General features: G+C 42.7%; 1 protein-coding gene across 2 annotated transcripts in view; it reads left to right on the top strand.

The window, feature by feature from the left end:
- Positions 1-7,130: 7,130 nt before the first annotated feature.
- gpr179 (G protein-coupled receptor 179) overlaps positions 7,131-20,717 on the top strand; it is a 21,907-nt gene continuing 8,320 nt past the window's right edge. The window contains exons 1-6 of one of the 2 annotated variants that reach the window (XM_047577766.1): positions 7,131-8,665; positions 9,434-9,542; positions 14,734-14,833; positions 16,107-16,327; positions 18,086-18,154; positions 20,253-20,362. In XM_047577766.1, coding sequence (XP_047433722.1) covers positions 7,743-8,665; positions 9,434-9,542; positions 14,734-14,833; positions 16,107-16,327; positions 18,086-18,154; positions 20,253-20,362 — 1,532 coding nt within the window. In that variant the 5' untranslated portion in view covers positions 7,131-7,742. Of the gene's footprint in view, positions 8,666-9,433; positions 9,543-14,733; positions 14,834-16,103; positions 16,328-18,085; positions 18,155-20,252; positions 20,363-20,717 lie in introns of both variants that reach the window. The other variant, XM_047577765.1, reaches the window with a different exon arrangement.

Here is a 20,717-nt window from a genome sequence, read left to right as displayed (position 1 = left end):
CGACAAAAGTAAAATAAAATACGATAAAATAAAGCATATCTGATGTTTGTTTGTTTGTTTTACACTGCATCATAGTGTAATTCATAGTTAAACTGGGTTTTGTATTAAAGCTGCACATCATAGATTTTTTTTTTTTATTATTATTTATTTTTTTTTTTTGGACACAAGACAATCAGTTTATTCTTATGAGATCTGTTTCTGTCAGCCTGGGAGGATATTTTATAATCCGCTGCTTTTGTAAAACCTAAGAGTCCAACCCTGATCACGTCACCATAGACTGGGCTTGATCTGAGAAATAAGGTTCATAATAATAATAATAATAATAATAATATAGCTCTTTTCAAAAAATATTCAAAAAATGTTGAAAACGGGAATATAAAACAATTAAAAGATAGAAAAGAAAAACAATAAACCGGACAGAAATGCAGTTAAGAAATTAATTAAAATCTTAGTTTAGAACTCAGCAGTGACCTGATTTCCTCAGACAGATCATACCAGACACCCGGGGCCCCTGACTCCAAAGGCCCCCGTCACCTTTTGTTTTCAGCCCCTGGAACAGAGAGTAGATCTTAAGGTATGTCCCGGCCTGTGTGGTGCTAAAAGTTCAACGATATATAAACCAAGGGGCACGAAGAGCATTAAAAGTATCAGTAAGATCTTAATGGTTTAGTTCTGAAACATGGTTCACAAATCCACCTGTATAATACGCTATATATGCTATAAAAACCACCTGTACCAGACCCCTCATACCAGGGGTTTTCAACATTTCCCCCCTCCCTACTATATGTGTTCTACATCAGCCTGGTGCTATATATAAATACACATTATTATTATTAGTTTACATTTAGTATTAAGCTGTTCCTTATCCTTTTACTAAAATATGTTGGAGTCAGATTAATGCGTATTTATCTAAATTTAAATTTGTGGGGGACACAATAATAATAATAATAATATATATGTATATAAAAATGTCTAATCAACCAAAGATTTTGCGACCCCGCCTCCTGCAGTACCTCTGCGTACCCCCTAGGGGTCGCCGGCTCTCTGTTGAAGACCCATGACCTACATATGCTACATGCACTTACTTCTGATTAGATGCTAAACTGCAGTTTGTTGCTCTGAACCTGCTCATGTGTAATGACAATGAAGTTGAATCTGATCTAGTGGGAGCCAGTAGAGATCTGATCCCTTCTCCTGGTCCTGGTCCTGGTCGTGGTCCTGGTCCTGGTCCTGGTCCTGGTCCTGGTCCTGGTCCTGGTCCTGGTCCTGGTCCTGGTCCGGTTCAAAGCCTGGCAGTTGAATTTTGGACTATGTAAAGTCGTGACATTGATGTAATGTTCCTACAGGTAAGAGGGCTGCTACAACAACACAACAATCCAGAAATAATTAAATAAAGCAGAGTCAGGACAGATAAAGACAGACAGACAGACAGACAGACCTCCATTAGGGACTAAAGTTGATCCAGACCCAAAGAAAACATTTCTGGTCTTGGTTACGTCCCTCTGCTCGTCCCATGCTCTTAAGCATGGTTGTATATGTCTCACTCAGCCTCCCCCTGTATCATCTCTCACATTCATGACGTTGCCCTCGACTCAGGACATAAACAAGGACTCGCCCAGAATCTGAATCATGAACACTGATACATATATATTTTATTTAGATTAGATGAACACTACAGGCCAAATGTTTGGAAGCAACTTCAAGTTTCCGTTCACTACATCTTTCTTATAGACCAGCATGAGTTCTATGTATTTGCTGAATAAATGTCAGCAAAAGAAAAGAAGGGTTTAGTTTTAGGGTCGAGAAGATTTGCAAGAGTCACAACTTGTCACAACAGTGCAGAAGTAAATAAACGAATCACAGTTTGAATTATTCCCTTTAACTCTTTGGTCTTTGAGAGTCTGCATAGAAATATCTCTGATATACATCATGCTGTGCATATATGCAAATAAACCAGAGGAGGTTACTTTAAAGAAAGAAAAACTCAAATACCTGATAATTATAGTAAAAATTTCCAAATATATGTACAAATTTGATGTTGCTTCCAAACGTTTGGCCTGTAGTGAATATTCTAATCTGAAACATGACTTTTAAAAACAACTTAAAATCTCCAAACACGTCTGTCCGTCCATTCTTGTGCTACTACAGTCGAGCTACTGTTTCTTTTGCGTCCGTCTCTTTTCCTTTTTTTTTAATTCCACTTTGGTTTAGATAATTATTTTACATTTACATCATTTGTATAGTGCATACCCCCCGGGTTTACCCTCAATAAAATTAAAAAAAGTAAATAAACAATAAATAAATTTAGTGAAATAAAGAGAAAAAATGAAAGGAAATATATAAGCACAATATGTATGAATACATACAAATAAATAACAATAATAATAATTCATAACTCAATACGTGTGCGTCTTTTCTCACCAGTTGTTTTCTGATTGAGTGAGGACACTTTATTATTTGTACTAGGCTCCACATTAAGTTCAGTTTTCATAAAGTTCAACCAAACTTTTGATTTCATAAATAATATCCACTTTTCTCTGAGGAGCTCTGAGGCTTCATGCTCCAGAGTTCATGTCTCCCAACGTCCGTCATATGATAAAAAGTCTTTTTTTATTTCTCGAGTCACAGAAGAGGCATTTAGAGACCTCCCCTTCCCTTCTCTCCTCCATCTTCCTGTGGTCGCTGCCGTCTACATACACATTACGCCAGCGAGCTCTCACCTGTAACGTGATGAAACCTTGTGCTTTCCCTACAACCTACACTCATTCCTGCAGTTAACGTTTTGAATTTCGTCTCATTGTCTCTCGTGTAACACGCATCAGCTTCGTCTCTTGTCTTCAATCAGGTGAGTGCGTCACCTGAAGCCTCAAGCAGATCTATGAGCTGGGCTCCATTTTAGGGGAGTTTTTATCATTTTTACTCTTGTTCCAAAATTAAGATTTTCTGTATTTTCCAAGCAGACGTGTCATCTTTAGTTCTCTTTTTTATGGAAATATTTGAAACTCCAGGAGGTTATAACCTACCTGAAGACAGAAAAAAAAAGCTTCTCGTCATAAATGATCTCACTTCCTCATCAAACCTGACGATTTATATATTTATTTACATGTTAACTTGTTTTTATTGGTTGATTATTTCTTCTTTTACAACCACCATGTTTCATTTGCAGTCAAAACTTGCATAATTATTATTATTATTTATTTTTTGGCATTTTACACAGACACATGTTCAGTAGTTTTGTAGTTTTAATGTGTGTATATAATATTTATAGTATATATTATATCATTTTCATGTATGAAGATTGCTGTGCAAAAACAGAATTGCAATTAATGAAATCACAATGTCCTAAGAATAAGAAGTTTTAACTGTAAAATTTGATGAGGCTTTGCACATTATTGTACTTATAAGTGATTGACTGCAGAATGAATCAGCTGAAACGCCCGCTGTCATGTTCTTACACTAACTAGCATCTAGTTAAGAGGGTAAAACTTTAATGAGGCAGAATGAGCTGCCACAAACCTAAAACTTAACGTCCCCATATGAGGACACAGGTGACTGAGTTCAGTTCAGCTTTGTTTTAAGTTTTAAATTGTTATGCAGGGTCAGTATTCACCTCCTCCTGGTTTAACCTGGTGTAAAAGATTCAAAGTTTTCAAACCATTGTTAAAAGAAGAGGAGGCAACAAAATCCGATGTAGTGTTGATTAAGATAAATGATCTGAGAGTTTATATTATTGATATGTTGTATTCAGCTTATTCTGTTCTATTCTCCTCCCTCCTCTGTTGATCACCTGGAGGAGAGAGGAGGGTATAAAAGGTTATAAAAGGCAGCTAGTTCACTGGTCAACTCTTGCTAGTCAGTAGCAATGACGCTCCTTGACGGCAGCAGGATGCAGGATGCTTTAGGAACAGCTCAAAAACAACCACGTGAAGAACGGTACAAGGTGTTGACCTGGCCTCCAAACTCACTAATATCTGTGAGATGATGACACAGAGGACCCTCCCCTCAAAGGCTCCCACCGACACCACAGGAAGCCCCTCAGGACGTCCATGTCCATTCTCTAATCAGTCACAACTGTTTTGGAGACACAAGGGAAACCTACACAATATTAGGAAGGTGGTCATAATGTTATGGCTGATCGGCGTATAAGGAAAATTCACGACTATTTGATTCCTAAACACGAGATAAGGTGAAACAGTAGAAATAGCCTCCAGCTTTTATTTGACAAATGATGCTTGATGGGAAAACAAACTTTTTATTATTATTATTATTATTTAAAATAAACCAGATGAAGCATTCTACGTAATATCTCCAGCACTCTGTGTGGCAGTAAAGCAGGATGAGATTAACATTTCCTCTCCTGTTTAAGGGCTCCTCTGTTGGCTGCAGGGGCCTCGGAGCTCCAGCTTAACTTGATTTCAGTCGTCGCGCAGTCTGCGTTAACTCTGTGCGTCAGGCAGATGGCGCTGCAGGCCGTCCCTGCACCGCTGGAGGACGCTGCTGCCGCCGCTGAGTGCGGATCAGGATGGGAGAAGGGATGAAGCTCCATTAATCCTCGCAGTCCCACAGTGTGTGTGCGTGTGTGTGTGTGTGTGTGTGTGTGTGTGTGTGTGTGTTGTCATGTAAGCTGCAGAGAGGAGGCTGCAGCGTTTGCTCGTCTCTGAGGTTTATGGGGGGGAGTAATCAAACTAACAACCTTCCCTGCAGAGCTGAACGCTGATGTGACGCTGCCTGGAGGTCAAAGGTCGGGCGACGTTAACATTACACTTAGTTCTATGTTATCTGATCTGGACACTTCACGAGGCTCCTGATGCTTATTGATCTTTCTGACACTTCAGAGCTGCATGTCCAGTTCTGTTTTTGGTCTTTGCTCAAAAAACGGTGCAGTCTTCAAAGAAACCATATTAAGCTACTTAATTTATATATTTTTATCATATTTTTTACTAAAATATGTTGGATTCATGATAATGTGTATTTAAAGAAATTTAAATTCGTGGGGGAAATTGAAAAAAATATACAAAACCTGTCTAATCAACCAAAGATTTTGCGACCCCAGCGCCTCTGCAGAGAAGTGGTTTATTGGTATATATATACATCTGGGATTTCACTTGGGGAGTCAGAGCGTGATTGGCTCGACAGCAAATAGGGGCGGGGCCTACTGTGTACAGGAGCCTTAGATTGACAGGTCTAGGTCATGCTCATGTGTATTTAAATTCATATTTAAATATCCTTTATTTGTCCCACAATGGGGAAATTGCAGAAAACGTGGGCTGCCACTTGTTTAGCTCCCAGAGCAATTTGGGGGTGAGATACTTGTTTAAGGCACCTAAATCATGGGGGGATGCGAACCTGTGACCCTTTAGTCCTAAGTAAAATATAATCTATTAATGTCCTGAGAGCGAAGCATTTGTTTGGAATGAATCTTAATTTCTTTAAGATAACATTAAGATCTTTATGTTTTTGGGATTAGTACGATGTAAGACGTATAACAAATAAGCATCATCTTTGAACTGGAAGTAGTTTTTGCAATAAATTATGTTGGATTATTTCACTGTATATCACAATTTAAGTCCCCAGTGTGTAACCAAAATATAAAACTGTTTATTTATTTTAATGCAAAAGCAGAGTTGGAAATGAAGAAATCCTCAACGTCCTCAAACGAGTCCTTTTTGAACTTGTTAAATCTTCATGTCAAATCAAACTAGAAAAGTTAATTAGCATAAACAAACAAGTGTATTGGCCCTTCACTACCAGTACATGACAGATAAAAGTGTCTCCTTATGAGGACAACAGGTCTAAATGAAGCAGAATAAGCCGCAGCAAACCTAAAACCCAACGTCCCCATATGAGGACGTCGGGTCTCAGGAGGTAAATATAAGCCTATAATTTCCTAGATAGAAAGCACGTATGTTGGTTTCCTTCCACCGTCTAAAGACATGCGCGTTAGGTTAATACTAAATTTCCTTTAGGTGTGAGCGTAAATGGTTGACTGACTGAATGGAGACTGGAGACCTGTCCAGGGTGGACACCAAAGACAGCTGCAGGGTCCTCAAGAATGAATGGAAAGAATATTGCTTGCGACGTCGAATGCGGTTCTGATCCGTGAACAACTCCGTGCATGACAGAACTAAACCAGTAGAGGAAAGAAAAAAAGGGGGGAAGTAAGAATCTGAATCGGAGCAGAACGTGACTCATGGTGCGTTGAAGGAGCAGCATGTGTGTTTTTCTTTATGGCTGCAGGAGAACAGACAGGAACACCATTACACTGCACCACTACATGCAAGAACAGGTCACACACACACACACACACACACACACACACACACACACACACACACACACACACACACTCATGTTGTTGTCTTCCTCGGGCTCGACTGCAGCACCTTTGCTGCTCTGCAGTGAAGTCCCAGGGCGGGAGCGGTGTTCCTCACTATATGTGCTGGTGTGTCTTTGTGTTGTGTATGCATGGGTAGGGAGAGATGGATGGGGAGGGACGGGGAGGGGGGGGGTGTGATTCTCAGAAACCGGTTGCCATGGCCACCAAAACAAGGATCCTTGCCTGCATCACTCCTCCCAGCGTGCGTCTCTCCGTCTCCTTTTCTTTCCTCGTTTTTCCTCACGCGTCTCATGCTGCATCTCTCACTCACAGGTCCGGACATTTTTGTCGTGCATGCACAGACGCAGTCCGGTCAGTGGAGGAGTGTCATGCTTGTGAAACACTTCTGAACGCACACGCATACACATACACATGTGCAAGATGACAATTCACTGACATTGCAAAAAAAAGATAAGATCTCAACACTCTGCTCTCCTGCTCTTTGTATAAGTGTGTGGTTATAAGTGTGTGTGTGTCAGTAAAAGAGCATCCTCCTCCCCATCCACTTTCCATGGGAGGGGTTAATCCATCAATCCATCAATGCGTCCGGCAGGGAGACTCTTGATGGATGCCCAAAGGCAGCAGAGCTTAACCCTCATCTCTGACTGACTGCATCATCCTCCGCGAACGCACAACAGATGTACCACTCTCATCACCTTTCAGCACTGGGGAGCGTCCCAGTCGATACGGACGAGGGAGTCACGGGGTGAGCGAGGGGGGAGGGAGGGAGTGGAGGGGCGGCGTGGTGGCGCGGACGAGCATCACAAGCCTTCGTCAGACGGACCGGGAGCTCTCCGGAGCAACAGATAGCAGAGAGGGAGACAGAAGAAGAGGAGAGAAGTGGAGAGAGACCAAGGGAATACTCTCCCCTCTGTCCATCTTTACATCTCCAGCACACGCTGCTCTCCTCCCCCCCCTTTTTTTCCCCTCCCAACAGGAACGGGGGGATCCCCCAACTTTGAGGCTTCCCCTTCCTTCCTCCGCCTCCGACCCTCTTGCGCACACTGCGCTTGCCTCGCTGTGGCGGAGAAGACGGGCTGCGGAGAAATGAGGAGGGGAGCGCTCCCCTCGTCAGTCATCTCCCCCCTCCACCGCCACCGAGGACACGCAGGTTCGACATCTCCGTGTGCGTGGGCGCGTGCGGCGCACGGATGGAGCCGTGCGCTCCGAGTGTGAGCGGGAGCGACGCAGACCGAGTGGTAGCGCTCCTCCTGGACACCTGCTGCTGCTGCTGCTGATACTGCAGAGGATTGTCAACATGTAACGTGTTTACATCCTCAAAGGAATTTACAAGGGGCCAGTGAGTGCTGTCTATGCGCGACCCCCTCTATTCCCGCGTCCTTTTCTTCTCCGGAGTGGATCCAGGATGTGTCCTGCTTGGTTTCTTCTTCTTCTTCTCCTCCCGCTCACATCCTTCCTCAGAGCGCAGGTTACTCCAGACATGAGGTCGGGGGCTATGGGGGAGACGAGCAACAGCACTGACATCCTGACAAACGGCATTAGAACTTCAGAAAACTCCTCCTCCTCCGGCCCCACGGAGTCGTCCGGTTTTACAGGAACCCCCTCTGAAGCTCCCACGGTGCAGGAAGATGACTGGTCCCCGGCAGAGACCTTCCTCTACACAGGAGACCCTTCCACCCTGGAAGTGGGCCGTTGTTCACGGGCGTACAGCTCTCCCGGGCAGACGGGGCCACTGCCCGTCAGCTTCAACGCCCCCCTCCGCCCAGCTTTGGACGCCCTGGCCAACACTGCCAACTTCCTCAACATGATCTTCCAGGCCAGCGACCTGCGGGAGAGTACAGTGGAGGAGGACATGGAGTGGTACCACGCGATGGTCCGGGCCCTCCTGGAGGCCGACGCGCTCATCCAGCGAGCCCTGTTCACCTTCGACGCCGACCCCACTGCCCCGGTGCCGCAGCTGGTGCTGCGCGCCAGCCGGAAACCAGCGGCCAAGGTGCAGACCATCATCCTCCAGGACCTGTCCAAGGCCTGGGAGAGCCTGCACCCCCCTGCCCCGGCCCCGGACGACAGCTGGTTCAGAAGGTTTAAGTTCCCAGAGTCCAACCAGCCGAAGGCAGCCCTGTCCAAGCGGGTGCTCCTCAACGACCTCAACACCTTGGACACGCCCAAGTGGGGGCAGGGCGACAGCTACGTGACCAATCGCAGCGGGGTGAGCTGGGCTAGCGCCCCCTTCCTGGACTGCAGGGATGGACGCTTCGTCCCTGGCTGGATGCTCACCCTGTCCACTTCCTTCTACGGCCTCAAACCGGATCTGACGCCAGAGTTCAGGTTAGGGTTGACCATGTACTCACCACACTCATATACTGAACCTGACAATCACAACTAACACGCTTTTATCTTTTACCCTAAAACCAAGAACCAGCTACAGGTTTTGACCCTCAGCCAAAAGACACGCACATGCATACAAGTAACACTAACATAAATACAGGGACACAAACTTGCACAACCAAGAACCTCAGGAGGTCGTTGGTGATTAGACAAACCAGTGGTGATGCATGATGTAAAATGATAGAAACCAGTCGTGAAATGTTACCTGAATGTGCACATTATCTGCACAAAGAACATATTAAATATGAGAATAAATGCTGAATATTATAGAGGCAGTGGCAACAGGCTCTTTACCAAAGCTTTGGAGTTCTTTTTATTCCACGAAACCAAACGAGCTCTCGTCCCACTTGAGGACCCGACCTTCCTGTTAGACAGTGTGAGACAGCCATCTCTTGCCCTTCACTGAAAGTACAGAGTGTATTGATTTTACTGCCAGTAAAACGTGTCCAGAAGCAGGAAGACGTCTCATAAAAACACTCCTTTAGTTTTCTCCGAAAACACGACAGCTGCAGCATTTGTGTTTCACCCTCCTTTTCTATTTTCTAGTTGTGTCTTAGCCCCTGTGATCTCGAATCCAACATTTGATAAGAAATCAGAAGTAAAAATGTGTTTGTATCAGAGGGGAACGTGCATCGTCCCAGTGAGTCTGACGATATCTTTCCGGAGCCGCTTACGTCTTTGACTCCTCCTTTATGTGTCCTGTGTCAGAGGAGTGATCCGCGTGGACGTCAACATTCAGGACATTGACCTGGACCAGTGTGCGACAGGTGACGGATGGTTTGCCGACACTCACCAGTGCAACCGCACCACCATGGAGGTAAATAACGTAATAAAGGTCAACTTCTGGTACTTCTCTGAAAAAATATCAAACAGCCAAATAAGAGAAGAACCAATAATTAGTAACGAATTTCAAGATGTTGCTTTGGTCCTGGCTAAAACTTCTACTGTTGGATGGACTTCAATGAAAATGGGTGTAGATGTTAAAGAATGGGGCATCACAGTAGCGTGGTCACAGTAGCGTGGTTACTAATTGGTGATTCTACATTGTTGTGGCAATTCATTCCAGGAACAACTTTTATGGGCACTGTTAGTTAAATGCTAAATGCTAATCCGTTAAACTCTACTGTACCCTCTTAAAAGTACGTGTTTAAAAATATGTGTCAGCAAAAAGTCAGAAGGCAATAACTTCATGTAGAACAAAACAGCAGCTTGTACAGATGAGACTAAACATATAGTTGGCGCACTGACTTAGCAGCATCTTTGATGAATATTTTCCTTCCTCCCCTTCCATGTTAACAGAATTAGAAAACCTTTATTTGTCCCACAATGGGGAAATTGCAGAAGAAAATGGCCCTGATGTGATGAACCTTCTGATCTGGTGTCAGACGCGCTTCCGTTGCGCCACAGAGTCACCGTGCGACGTTTTCCTCAGTGATCCAGATGCTGTCGGGCTGGTGTTATGTTCCGTGATAGTTAACCTGTCTGAGAAACAACACATGTGTAGATCCATGATGAACAGTGAAAGGAAAAACAGCAGCTCTTCACCCAAGTTATTTCCTCAAGTCGTGTCGAATGTTGCTCACATTTGGAGCAAAACAAACTACATACACCGATCAGCCACAACATTATAACCAACTAAAAATCCTAATATTTAAACCATCATCTGATGATTTACTGTTCGTGGTGGGAAACGTTTAGACTTGGCATTCAGTCGTAACGATGACACTCCTTGATGCCAGCAGGATGCAGCCTGACACACACACACACACACACACACAGACACACACACACACACACACACACACACACACACACACACACACACACACACACACAAAGACGGTTCAGGAACAACTCAAACCAACATGAAGAACAGCACAAGGTGTTGACCTGGCCTCCAAACTCACTAGGTCCCAAACTGATCAAGTATCTGTGGGATGATCCACAGAGGCCCCTCCCCTCAAAAGCCCCCTTGTGTCTTTACTGTAAAACACTTAGACTAGAAATGTGCAAAACCTAAATATCTCAATAAGAAACTGGTAATGGAAACGCCTACATTTCTAAAAACCTCTCGGACTTCTAAAGCTAAACCACTTTAACGCTCACATGGGGTGGTTTTTCAGACGTTTCGATATAAAAGTGTGACGGAAACACCTTTTCCTCGTTTCCACGTCATTGGAGATGACACAGGGGGTCATGTGACCACTTCATTTTAAGTCCGTTTCCTCAAGTTGAGAATTTAAGAGAATTATGGGACAGCAAGACTTTACTAGAGTCACTAGAGTCATTCGCAAAATACATTTAAATTGAAACAAGTACAAAGTGCAATTGTACTGTAAAAAGTGTGATGGAAATGCAGCTAGTGATGAGTTTATGTCATAAGTCGTTTGTGTTTAATATGTTGTACTAATGTTGGAGCGGCCTGAGAATAAAAATCAAAAGTTATTAATTAATTGGATTAACGTTAACTTTGCGTTAGTTGACAAACATGAGGTGATTCAATTTACTTCCTTTGTGACGTTTTACAGTGTAGTTGGAAAACGTTGGCGAAACACTTTACCGACTGCTCATAGTTATTGTGATATATCTTTACGTTAGTGTCGAGAGTCCACCTTTCAACCTCGACTTCTAAAGGCAAAGTCCAACGTAAAGTTCATAAAGTCGTCTAAACTTTGAACACAAACTCTCCTCTGACGCCAACTGCTGCTTCCAAACTCAACAACCACCCACAACTCAAACTAAAAACCAGAGTAGCCGCTCAGAACTGTCAGTTACATCACAGACGTATACTCTAAACTGTTTGCGACCTCTCAGGTTTAAGCTCTCTCTGTCTGTCTCCATCCCCATCCACCCCAGCTTCAGTTTCCCTTTTCCCCGCCGGTCTGTCCAGTCCCAATCCTCCACCTCTCATCTCAGCCGTCTATTTAAAGATGGCTGTGCTGGGTGGCGGGCTGTGGGATGATCTGATGGATTATGGCGATAATCCAGCCCGCTGACATACTTCCCCTTTATGCGCCACACTCACAGAGAGCTGGAGAAAATATAAAGTAAAAAAAAATAAAAATCCCAAAATCCCGTCCTGCCTTACCTGACTCCATGTGGCTGAGTTGAGGGGACGTACTGGGACACCACTGTCTTCTGTCCCGCCTCGTTTCTTGACAGGGGCTGTCCTATATGCTCTTGTCATGTCTCATCTGATACTGAGTGGACGTAGGTACTGTTGTCCTGTCACTCCTCATCACCTTGACTCACCGAGCTTCACATGCTCTCTTGGTCTCGTCTCGTCTCGTCTTATCTGTCTCATTGGTCTCATCAGTCTCTTAGTCTGTCTCTGATCTGATCTACTATCTGGATCTCACTACTCTCCCATTGGTCTCATCTGATCTCATCTCATCTCATCTCATCTGGTTTCATCTGATCTGATCTCATCTCATCTCATCTCATCTGGTTTCATCTGATCTGATCTGATCTGATCTGATCTGATCTGATCTCATCTGATCTGATCTCATCTCATCTCATCTGATCTCATCTCATCTCATCTCATCTGGTTTCATCTGATCTCATCTGATCTATCTATCTATCTATCTGTCATCTGATCTATCTATCTATTATCTGATCTCATCTCATCTCATCTCATCTCATCTCATCTCATCTGGTTTCATCTGATTTCATCTCATCTCATCTCATCTCACCTGGTTTCATCTGATCTCATCTCATCTCATCTCGTCTCATCTCATCTCATCTCATCTCATCTCATCTCATCTCATCTCATCTCATCTCATCTCATGTGGTCTCATCTCATGTGGTCTCATCTCATCCCATCTCATCTGGTTTCATCTCATCTCATCTAATCTCATCTCATCTCATCTCATCTGGTTTCATCTCATCTCATCTCATCTCATCTGGTTTCATCTCATCTTGTCTGATCTGAGCTCATCTCATCTTATCTCTAACAACTGTCTGACTCATATTTTCATCTCATTCTCAGTCTTTCCTCATTTCTGGTTCAACTGACCTGTCCCTTGTCTCTCTCATCTCATCTCCTCTCCTCTCCTCTCCTCTCCTCTCCTCTCATCTCATCTCAATAGAGTAAAAAGCAACAATCTGCAATAAATACAATACAAATAACATTAAAATAAATAAATAGATTCAAATAAATAAAAGGGTGAACAGGTGACCAGCTATAGGTCAGTCAGAATCCTGCCTGAAAAGGAGGCTTTTCAGTTTAGTTTTTAAACACTGTTAGTTCTCAGATCCGGAGCCTTGGAGCTTCCACCTCCAAGACTCTGTCTCCTTTTGTCTTAATCCTGGTCCCGTGAACCTCCATTAGATGCTGGTCTGTGGAGCTGAGTGAGCAGCTGGTGGAATAGGAGGGAATGAGTTCAGAGATGTAAACCAGAGCTTGACAATGGAGGGCCCTGTCTCCTATTGCTCATGTAATATTTATTTATCTATTTGCTACATGGTACTAATTTGGATGCGGGCAGTCACTGTCCAACATAGCAAGTCGTAGCCACATGGAATTTCATGATGGGGCTTGAGATACAGAGAAAAAAGGGGCCTAGTTTTTTTTTTTTGTTAAGGTGCTTTAAAAACGTCAAATAGACTTAAGCGAAAGGTTTAAGACATACTTATAGCTGACGCTGAGGACTGGGAGGTGCACAAACAAATAGCTCCACAGACAAATAGCTAACCGGAATCTGAAATAGGCTGAACTTGTATTGACGCACATGGACTCAGTCGACACCCTGCTCTATTATCTGAGACACAAAAATAAAATGCACCAATTTAAAGACAGTTAAAGGTGAGATTAATTAAGTTTCGTGGATTTTAAATGATCGTCGGTCGTGCATCTCCTCAACGTTTCCCTCCCACCTTCCAGCCCTGCTGTTCACAGTGTCTATAAATACTTTTGATCCATTGTCCTATAATATACGATAATAGCTGGAGGGTAAGGCTGCGACTACAAACACTGACACAAGCGAGAGGCTTTGAGGCGGCAAAGCTGACTCACGACCTCAACTTAAACATGGCAGATGAGCGAATCTGCTGGTTTACTACAACCCTCTGCAAGGGCCGAGATACGAGCGTGGAGAGAATTAAGTTGGCCGCTGTGTATAATCCATATCGCATTAATGTTCTGCCCGTGCCATTAGGTCTTTGAGCATCTGATAAGGGGGTTGTGTGTTGGTAAATGTGAGGCCGGTGTGTTTGTGCGTGTGTTGGGGAACAGGATTTCTCTAGAAAAGGATAATTCTCTCAGTGGAGGCATTATGTATCCATTTAGCTTTTAACTTAGATTAACACACAGGCCGCCCGACAGTGTGTGAGTGTGTGCCTCTCTGTCTCTGGCTGGCTAAATTGAAGCTAGCATCAGAGGGAAATAGAGTGAAAACAAGTAATGTGACCCTGTTTTTAACCTTTATTCATTCAGGGGCTGTCAGCAGAAAGCGATTCAACGTTACTTTAGTCTGGGGCAGGAGTTTTGGTTCACTAGAGTTTGTTTGCTTCTCGTTTAGTGCTTTGTTCATTTAAATTATCATTATACCAGTCAGGCTACATGCACACGAATGATGAATGCCAGGTCCAAACGTTTCCCAGCAGAACAATGAAATTAATACACCATGGTTTAAATGTTATTTACAGGTGTGTATACCTGTAAACTTCCAGTATTGTTAATATTTATTTCCTTTACCTTTCAGAAAAGGAGAAGTGGCAAAAGAGGATTTGTTGATTGGTGGTTTATTTACAATACTCAAAAATATTGTACTTTTTTTAATGACAATCAATTAACACATGATTAAACATGACAAATGTTGTGTAATTTTTAACAGATTAACAGATTTGTAAAGCATTAGTAAGTTATTAATTAATGATTAATAACAACACGTATTACGCCTTAGAAACTAATGCATATTAAAGACGTTATAAATTATCCACAGAGAACAGGCAACAAACAAAATGTAGAAAATAGAAATAGAAAACTAAACATTGTCGGGTTCTTGCAGTGCATGCCGATTCCAGGCCGGGGCTTTCGACTGGGTCAGTACTGCTGCCGCTGTAAAGAGGGATATTACAACCCTGAGATATCTCCTGAGGAGGACGTGGGTAAGTCAACTAACAGCCGACCACAGCGGCTTGAACACCTCTAGATGTTACTGCAGAAATTATAGCGCTACGACCAAGAAGAAATCAAGATGTATGGTGATATTCTGTATTTCCTATGGTAAAGTCTTCCCTGTGTAGCCAACACCCGACAGATCTTATTCATCAGTGCCGTGAACCTGAAATGTTGCAGCAGGGAGCCCAGGTGTTGTAGACTCAACACACCAAAAGAACAAATAACACCTCCTCTGCCTGTAGCCAAAATTAGTCGTAAGAGTATAAAAACATTTATTTATCTACGGCTGAAAATACACTTCTGTTTGAGTATTTTTTTGACAAAGTACAGCAGTACCAGTCAAAAGTTTGCAGACAACTACTCATTCATTATGTTTTTTCTTTCATTATTTTCTAAGTTGTAGATCAGGGCTCTTCAACTTTTTGAGATTAAGTGGGGACCCCCTACCTACTATATGTGTTCTTTATTAAACTCAGCCTAGTACTATTTAGAAATATAAATTATTATTATCATCTTGCATTCATAATATAAAGTTATTCAAATAATACACAGGTTCAAATATTAATATTTTTTTTGGCCGTAGGGTGGCCGTGCAACTGCCGTAAACATAAACGTACCTGACTGGTGTACACAACTGACAGATAAAGAAAATAATGGAAAGATTGAAGACAGAGTCAGCGTGTAATATATGGCCTCTGATTGGCTCAGCGGTGATAGGGGCGGGGCCTACCATCTACAGGTGGCTTAGATTGACAGGTCTCATGTTTTCTGCCTCCATTTATCCTTCTACTAAAATATGTTGTAGTCATGTTAATGTGTATATAAAGAAATTTGTTGTGGGGGAAATGAAAAAAAAACATATAAAAATGTCTGATCAACCAAAGATTTGCAGCCCACCCTGCAGGACCTCCCCTAGGGGTCGTGGACCGCCTGTTGAAGACCTAGCTAACCAGACGTCCTTTTTTTTTTACTTTTTGTAAAAATAAATGTCCATCCTTAGTTTTTTATGATTTATTTCAGACTTGATAATATTTTTGGTTGCAAAAATGCATTTAAATAGGGAAACCTTGAAGCTCATGTTGGCAGAGATTAATAAAATCTCACGCTAAGGCTAATACCACTGTTAGCAACAATGCTATCTATCTTGTTTCCAGAATTTGTTCGCTCCTGTCAGAGCTTAAGGTTGTGTGGGGGGTTACATGAGCCTTCACATGGCTTTTGCGTAGGTTGCCTCGACGCATGTGTCTGTGTTTGAAGCAGATGGAGGGCCGGTGAACGGGAGCCGTGGCGGCGCTACGTGTTACCCCAACATGCCCATCTGTCTCCCATGCTGGCCGGGCTGTAAGAGCTGTCAAGATGGCGCTCCCTGCATGGTGCAGGAGGACTGGCTTCTCAGGACCGCCGTGTTGGCCCTCCAGGGGGTCTTCATGCTCCTCATCTTCGTCAGCATGTTGGCCGCCTACCGACATCGCCGGAATCGGGTGAGTCAGCGCTTGGATCGTTGGTGGTGACTCTATGGTTGGAGATGAGGTGGAAGGATGGTGGAGTTGTTCAAAACTATTCTACGGTAGTGACCATAGACTGTATATAAATATGGACGACACGTACCATAGACTGTATATAAATATGGACGACATGCACCATAGACTGTATATAAATATGGACGACATGCACCATAGACTGTATGTAAATATGGACGACACGTGTCCACTTCCTTGTAATGACCAAACTGACATTATTTGAACTGGCTTAAGCTTTTTTTTTTGCCGCTCCTCTGACATCATCAACCAGCATATGCATTATGTCTTAAAACAATTATACCGTTTTATATTTTTCCTTCTGTAGCGGAATACAAATAAAAACATTTACCAACCACAGCCTAAACATTAAAAACTGTATTTAATGTAATGTATTGTATCAGTCTTAGGGGGTTCATTTTCTTATAAATCGTTTTGATCATCCGCTTTAATTAAATGTAGCTGACGGGGCTTTTGCATTGTGTTATTAGTACTTTTATTTGAGTTAAGGTGCTGACTACATAACCCACCACTGGTCCATATAATAAATAACAGTTAAATCGGAGCTGTTAAATCTTAGCAAACAATATTAAGCCCAGATTGAGCTTTGAGTTTGTGCTTACATCTACAGAAAAGCAACTAAATATTCATGGGAAGGTTTAATTTATTTTTCTTCCGTTGCTCTGGAAAGTGGTGGATTATGCACTACTAGAGCATTTGTGGTCCCACGCGGTCATTGAGTTCATCGCCACCACAGGAGAAAAAGCGTGTGAAGTGTAGAGTGCAGGAAATATGCAATGATTGACAGTGATTTTTTATTTTTATTTTTTTTGATGAATTGGTCGAGTTGATGCGCTCGTGCTTTCTCTCTGTTTGAGTCAAGTGCATTTTGAGGTCAGATCCAGCGTCTGTTTCCTCCTCTCTGAACGATCAAAGAGTAAATACACCGAACCTGCCAGAGAGGAGGGACCGTGGACCTCCGTGATTGTTTGGGATCTAAAATTTGTATCACGCAGCGGAGATCAGTCAGCAGGAATGTGCAGATTAAAGTTTAAACATGCACGTCTATATCAAATTGCACATGCACAAACAAGGGACTATCAGGAGAGTTCACAGCCCCAAGATAAACTCTTCACCCTCCTGCCGTGGGGGAAATGAAGCACAAGAAGATGACTCACAAAGAGTTCATACTCTCAGACTCCTGAAGAGTTCCTTCACCTCCCACTGACTGGACCTGGAGGATAATTAAGCTTTTAATTGAACCCATTTCTCTTGCTCCCTGTTTAAATCTATTGGTTCATTTGCAAACTAATGCGGAGATCTTTAAAAGCAAACTAAAGATCGTCTTGTCTTGCTTTCATCTGAATTTCTTTTACCTTTTAGTCTGGTTATTTATTGAATTTTATTTATTCTAATATTTTATATTTTTTAAGTCTAACTTTTAACAGAATTTTACTAATTTTCTTGTTTTTTTATCTTTTAATGGGGTTATTAATTGAATTTTATTTATTTTATCATTTTATATTTTTTAGTCTGAATTTTAACTTATTTTCTTGTTTTAACCTTTTTTGTATGACTTTTTTGAATGTGTAAAGCACATTGGGCTGCACCTTTTGTATGAAAAGTGCTCTATAAATAAAGTTTGATTGATTGATGAACTGTGCATATGACAATAAACATCTTGAATGTTTAATTTCTGTCCCTCTGCCACTCCTCCCTCAGAGGATCCGGGCGTCCGGCCTCCTTCTCCTGGAGACGATCCTGTTTGGCTCCCTCCTCCTCTACTTCCCGGTGAGTTTGTGACTGAGAGTGTCACAGATTAGAGCTCTTTACAGATCACCGCACAGCACAGCACCCTGGATTATATCATAATGGACCATTTGTGGGAGGGTGACTAGGGTGAGGGCCTGTGTGTGTGTGTGTGTGTGTGTGTGTGTGTGTAATGGGGTGGGTACGTAGTCGACAGTTTTCATAACGTCCCTCTGTTCCGGTCATAGATTATCAATCAATCTTTAGATTCATTTTACCAATTAAAGAGCCGTTAAGTCAACCGTGACTTTTTTATCCACGTGAAAGCGTCGCTGGATGTGAGCGACTCAGAGTCTGTTCAGAGCTGCTGGTCCTGAACAGATGTCAATGATCATTGATTTAGTTTTTAACGTGTGTGTAAACATGTTAATGAGCAGCTCTGCTCCACTCAGCTCCACAGAGCTGGAGTAGAATAGAATAGAATAGAATAGAATAGAATAGAATCTCTAACAATGTGAAATAAAGTGAGGAACTGGAATGTGTTGCTTGGGAGAGGAACACATTACATTGATCATCTGATCCACTGAAAACAGAAATAAAGAATTGGCAACAGTAAAGAATTAGGTTTATTAGTTTTGCATTGATGATCTGCAAAGTCATACAAAGTCTCCAAGTCTAGTTTCCAGTGTTTCTTCTTCTGAGAACCTCCACAGTCACAGAACATAGGTCTGCAGGATTTAAAAGGACAAGGTGAGCTGGAAATGAGGAATACACTTCTGATTGTATGATAAAGAAGAAGTTTCGTTTGGTAAAATTCAAAGGTGAACCTCAGCCCACGTCGGCCGACTGTAGTTCTGAAAGTCCCAGATGAAAGGTCAGAGTTCGCTCTCTCATCTCACTGGGGCGTCATGGGTGTGGTTTCTATTTCATCTACAAAGAAAAGAATCAAAGAGAGCAAAGGGCAATCTCTGTCCTCTCCAAAATTCACCTTAACCCGGAAATGCAGTAGTCTCAGATTTGCATTTGACAGATTTAACTTAAAATTGAGGAAAATGAGAAGTAAACCTGTGCACAGGACAGACAATAAGTCACAAAATCTATTAAACTGCGGGGTTTTGTTTCTCGAGTCATTTGTTGTTAATAAAACAGTCCTCTGTGTGTTTCCTGCCTACACGTGCTCCCTGACTCTATATGTATTCCCTCAGTTGTTTATCCTCTGCAGTGAGTGAACGGCTCGGACACAGTGATGTAAATTTGCATTCACATTTTTAGGCTTTAGCTGATGCTCTTATCCAGAGTGACACTGACTGGCGCAGCAGAATGGGCTTTAATTCCTGGATTACAGTCCTGCACTTTAGCGCAGCAGAGGTTCAACCTGTCGGTGAAAGTGAAACAATGTGGAAATGATTCCTGTTGACTGTGTCTGTGCAGTGGTATGATGATAAAATAGAGACTGTAGGTTGTAGCGGTGATTGTAGTAGTAGTAATAATAATAATAATAATAATAATAACAGTTGGGTGTCATCGGCATAGCAAACATAACAGACATATTGTGTTTTCTGAGGATGTGGCCAAGAGGAAGGATGTAGATAAGGAAGAGGAGTGGTCCCAGGACAGAGCCTTGGGGAGCACCAGATGTGACAGGGAAGGGTTGGGAGCAGTGGGAGTTGACCTTGATGTAACGAGGGCGGACGGAGAGATAGGACTTGTGTAGTTGACGCCATTGGCCGAGAGTCTATTCATGAGGATTGAGTAGGATATTGTGTCGAAAGCCACAGTTACTGTTGTAACTGTTCCACTAGCAGTTAATTATTAGTTAAAATTGCTTAATTTCAGGAGACAGTAAAAATGCATTAATTGTCACTAAACGCATTAGATCATTTAGTCACAGCAAGTCGAATCTGGAGCCGAATCACAAAACCAGGACTTAAAATTCCCTCTTAGACATCTGACTGGTGTCACTCCCCACATTTAAACACTGCTGTCTGCAGCAGATCAACCAGAGATGTGGAAAATGTGTAGCTGAGCTAGTACAGAAATCTACATTCTACAGCCACGTTTCATTCATACATTCACCAACGGACGTTCTCACTGTCTCTGTAGTTTTACTCCCAGTTAACGCCTCCCTCCGTCTCTGCAGGTCTTTATCTTGTACTTCAGGCCGAGCACCTTCAGGTGTATCCTGCTCCGTTGGGTCCGAATGCTCGGCTTCTCCATCGTCTACGGCACCGTCACTCTGAAGATGTACAGGTCAGTTCTCACTGAAACTTTGTTTAACGTTTAATGACCATATTGACCACTGTGGTTAGTGGCATAAAAAATTAAAACGTTACTTGATTACTGGTAATCATTTTATTGCCGTCAAGTAATTTTTTAATGCACTTATCGTGTCCACATGGTGGATTCAGTTGCAATAAATTGGAAGGTGGGTTGGTACCATCTGGTTTCATGTATTCATAGCCTATAACTAACTCTTGAGAGCCTAATTTTTGTTAATGAGGTGAAGACGACCAGCAGCAAGTCAGAGGATGCAGCAGGTGGAGCCCGGTGGGGTGTGGTGGGGAGCTATCTGTTTTACTATGGACGGAGCTCCGCACCGACGTAC

Source organism: Mugil cephalus, chromosome 2, assembly GCF_022458985.1.
Source record: "Mugil cephalus isolate CIBA_MC_2020 chromosome 2, CIBA_Mcephalus_1.1, whole genome shotgun sequence".
Taxonomy (NCBI): domain Eukaryota; kingdom Metazoa; phylum Chordata; class Actinopteri; order Mugiliformes; family Mugilidae; genus Mugil; species Mugil cephalus.
Note: the sequence above shows the minus strand (reverse complement) of the source record. Positions and strands in the feature narration are given on the sequence as shown.